This window comes from Eurypyga helias, unplaced genomic scaffold (genome assembly GCF_000690775.1).
Source record: "Eurypyga helias isolate BGI_N326 unplaced genomic scaffold, ASM69077v1 scaffold1516, whole genome shotgun sequence".
NCBI classification, from domain to species: domain Eukaryota; kingdom Metazoa; phylum Chordata; class Aves; order Eurypygiformes; family Eurypygidae; genus Eurypyga; species Eurypyga helias.
In genome coordinates this window covers 72,308-75,472 of record NW_010256991.1, presented here as the reverse complement: position 1 = coordinate 75,472, position 3,165 = coordinate 72,308, and the positions used below count along the sequence as shown (strand labels likewise).

Sequence of the window (3,165 nt, the reverse complement as noted above, 5' to 3'; positions counted from 1 at the left end):
TAAAGCTCAAGCTGCAATTTTATTTCTATAATTGGATTAACAAATGCCTGTTGATAATTAACACTATATTTCACATAGCAGTCAAACTTGTATTTTTGTTTTCAAAAGAAATTAGAGGCTTAATGAAGCATACCTTGGTTTTCAATAGGTGTAATTGTAATTTTTAACTCAATGTTTAAGTTTACATATATATACTTCAACACCCACCTTTGGGTAATAGGATTCTTCTGTTCAAGTTGCATATTTTTAATAATACATTAGAGGTTTCTTAAAGAGCCTGTGTACCATAGCCATGTCCAGAGCACATCAATACGTTGTCTCTGGGAGAATGCTCAGTGAGGGAAAAAAGACTGCCTGATATCAGATTTTACTTTCTGTTTTGCAGGTGTTTTTGGGAACCACTGTGAACTGAACAGTTATGGATTTGAAGAGTTGTCATATATGGAGTTTCCCAGTATGGATCCAAACAATAATTACATCTATATAAAGTTTGCCACTATAAAAAGTAATGCCTTATTGTTGTATAACTACGATAACCAAACTGGAGAGCGGGCAGAATTTCTGGCCCTGGAAATAGCAGAAGAGAGACTGAGATTCTCCTACAATCTTGGCAGTGGCACATACAAGCTTACCACAACTAAGAAGGTGTCTGATGGACAATTTCACACAGTTATTGCCCGGAGGGCTGGAATGGTAAGAAATGCTAAAATGAGAATTTAAGACAAGTTCAGCCAAGTCATTTTGGCTTCCACATGAACTCAGAAGAACATAAAATTAGTAACATTGTCTTTGCTAGCAGAACCTCCAACTTTGGAAAAAACATCCCTTGTTTCTGTCTTACTACAACTGACTCAAAGACCTATAATGGTTTGTTTAGTATGATGATGATAAAGAATAATTAAAAAAACATGTGCAATGTCCTGTACTCAGAATGTGAAAAATGAGAACCAGGCATAATTAATGAAATAAATTACTAAACATGAATCTAATTTACTGATGCAGATTACAGGAATGATTATCAAGGAAGGCTAATTAACTCTTGTAACTACAAAAAGTCTCAAAATAATTTTTCTCAACATTTGAAAAATAGAAACAAAACCACCTAAAATTCCAGTCATCCCTGACCTCCTTGAACTAGTTCAGAGATTTTACCAATCTCCTAAGACTGGAAGCCTGTTTTTCCTCTGTAGCCAACACAAGCATACGTGTAAAAATTTCAAAGGTGCTACACTAAGAGAGATTTTGGAGGGAAGGAGAGAAGTTACTTTTCCTTTCGTCCCCCAGAAAGCATCTGAAGGGAGGAATTCTGCTAAAAACTGGACTGGGACAACTGGTTGCCATATGCCTGGTACTCTGACCCCTCTTCTGCCTTTGTTTTTTGGGTTGGTTTTTTTTTTTTTCCCCACCAGTAATTTTTTTCTCTTTCTCTTCCTCTATTTTTTAATAATATTTCCAAAGCAGAACTTAAACCAAATGCTCTTTGAGTTCAAGCCAAGCTTTTTGGCTCCACAGTGTTTGAGTTTGAAATAAAACCAAATCTATTTGCCATCCATAATCAGTAGCTATTGCCCAGCAGCTCTCTTCTTAAGCAGAACTGGCCAGCATACGTGGGTTCTCATATTCTTCCCATCTGTGAAATTAAAGTCATGTAAGAATAATATATGGCGGGGGGTCCATGTTTTCTTGTATATATTCCAGGCCAGAAGTGATGTTAGGCAATAAAAGAATAAACCATTCTACCCAGTGTGACTCCCCTTGACTCCTTGCAGAGTTTCCCCATCACAAACTGCTGCAGGAAGGCAGTGTTGCTGAGATACAGCCCCGTATAGAAGGTTTTAAGCTAACTTTAGAGCAAACTCTCTGTTTGGAGTGCTCTGCTGAAGAGCTTCTGGTACGGGGTGAGATGTCCATAGGCACAAATATCCTGAGAGCAGCAGAGGGATGTATTAATTTGTGGTCTGGGTTCTTTGTAGGACCAGGGTTGTCTCCTGACCTTCCTAAACGGTGCTTTTTTCTTCTCTCTTAGAGAGTTTGAGGCTGAAACTGCATTTCAGTTGCATAGTGAAGACCTGATTTCTCAGTTTTTTGGAAGGGGGGATGGTTTATTCTTCAGCTAGATTTGCAAATCTAGTTTGTGTGTTTGTAAGAGTTTTATATCCAAATAAGATGAAGGATAATTGTGATGTTGAGTAATTACTATGTTTTAATGTGCCTTAATATAAAATACTTAATAATTTGCATTGCAGCTTCCAAATGGGAAAACCTAAAAGTGCACCTAAATATTGAAAGGCATCAGGTTCTCATTTTAACAACCAAATTAGTGTGGTATTTCTGTCTCTAAGATTTAAATGGCTGAGTTTAGGAGCACACCTTAAAAATTGCAGCAAATAAATGAAGTACACTTAAGGAAAAAATAGAGCAGGAAAATGTTTTACTTGTAGATATGCCAGAGGGCTAGACGACAAAAGAAGAGATAACATAAAAAGGACTATCTACAGAAAATGTCAGTTATGAATGCTTCAGACTGAGATCAAACATTTAAGACAACTTGTGCCTTTCTGTGATTTTTTTTTTTAATGTTTAAACCTTCTCAGTAATGTCAGCTGTTTACAAACAGTTATGTGAAAAGAATCACCTTTGTCTTAGATATTTCTGCTGCAAGAAAAATGTCTCCCAGGTGTCCAAAACTGTATAAAATAGGCCCCCTTCAGGATTCCAAATCTGTCATTTCCTACAGCACAGTGGGATTTCATCGGAAACTGGTAAAATCATTAAGTTGTCAGTCCTGAGCTATTGCAGAGTGACAGGATAGAAAGTCTCATAATGCAGCAAGGTAACCGCGGAGTAATGCTTAAGTAACAAGCAGGAACATTTGACTAACATCAGAAAATAAATTGTATGAACTCTGGTCCAAGTAAAATATATTCTCAAATATCTAGCCCTTCAGCTGGGGTTGTAGCTTGGCTTTCACTGCACATAGCAATGTAAGTGAGGGAGATTACGCTGATTGACCCAAGAACAAAAAACTGATTTCATTTTTTGTTGTTGATATTCTGAAAGAAAATACGTATGCGTGTGATGGCATACAGACCAGCCAGCTTATTATTCTTTCTATGAATTGTTTCATTTATACAGGTCTATAATCTGCTTTGGAACTGTAGACTG

At 36.9% G+C, this 3,165-nt stretch overlaps 1 protein-coding gene across 1 annotated transcript in view; it reads left to right on the top strand.

Annotated features, from left to right (window-relative positions):
* Positions 1 to 385: 385 nt before the first annotated feature.
* The window catches only part of LOC104511271 (protocadherin Fat 4-like), a gene marked incomplete at its 5' end in the record, with an annotated part of 18,075 nt that continues 15,295 nt past the window's right edge, over positions 386 to 3,165 (top strand). Inside the window, one exon of the mRNA XM_010153824.1 lies at positions 386 to 693. Within this exon, the coding sequence (XP_010152126.1) occupies positions 386 to 693 (308 nt within the window). The remainder of the gene's footprint in view (positions 694 to 3,165) is intronic.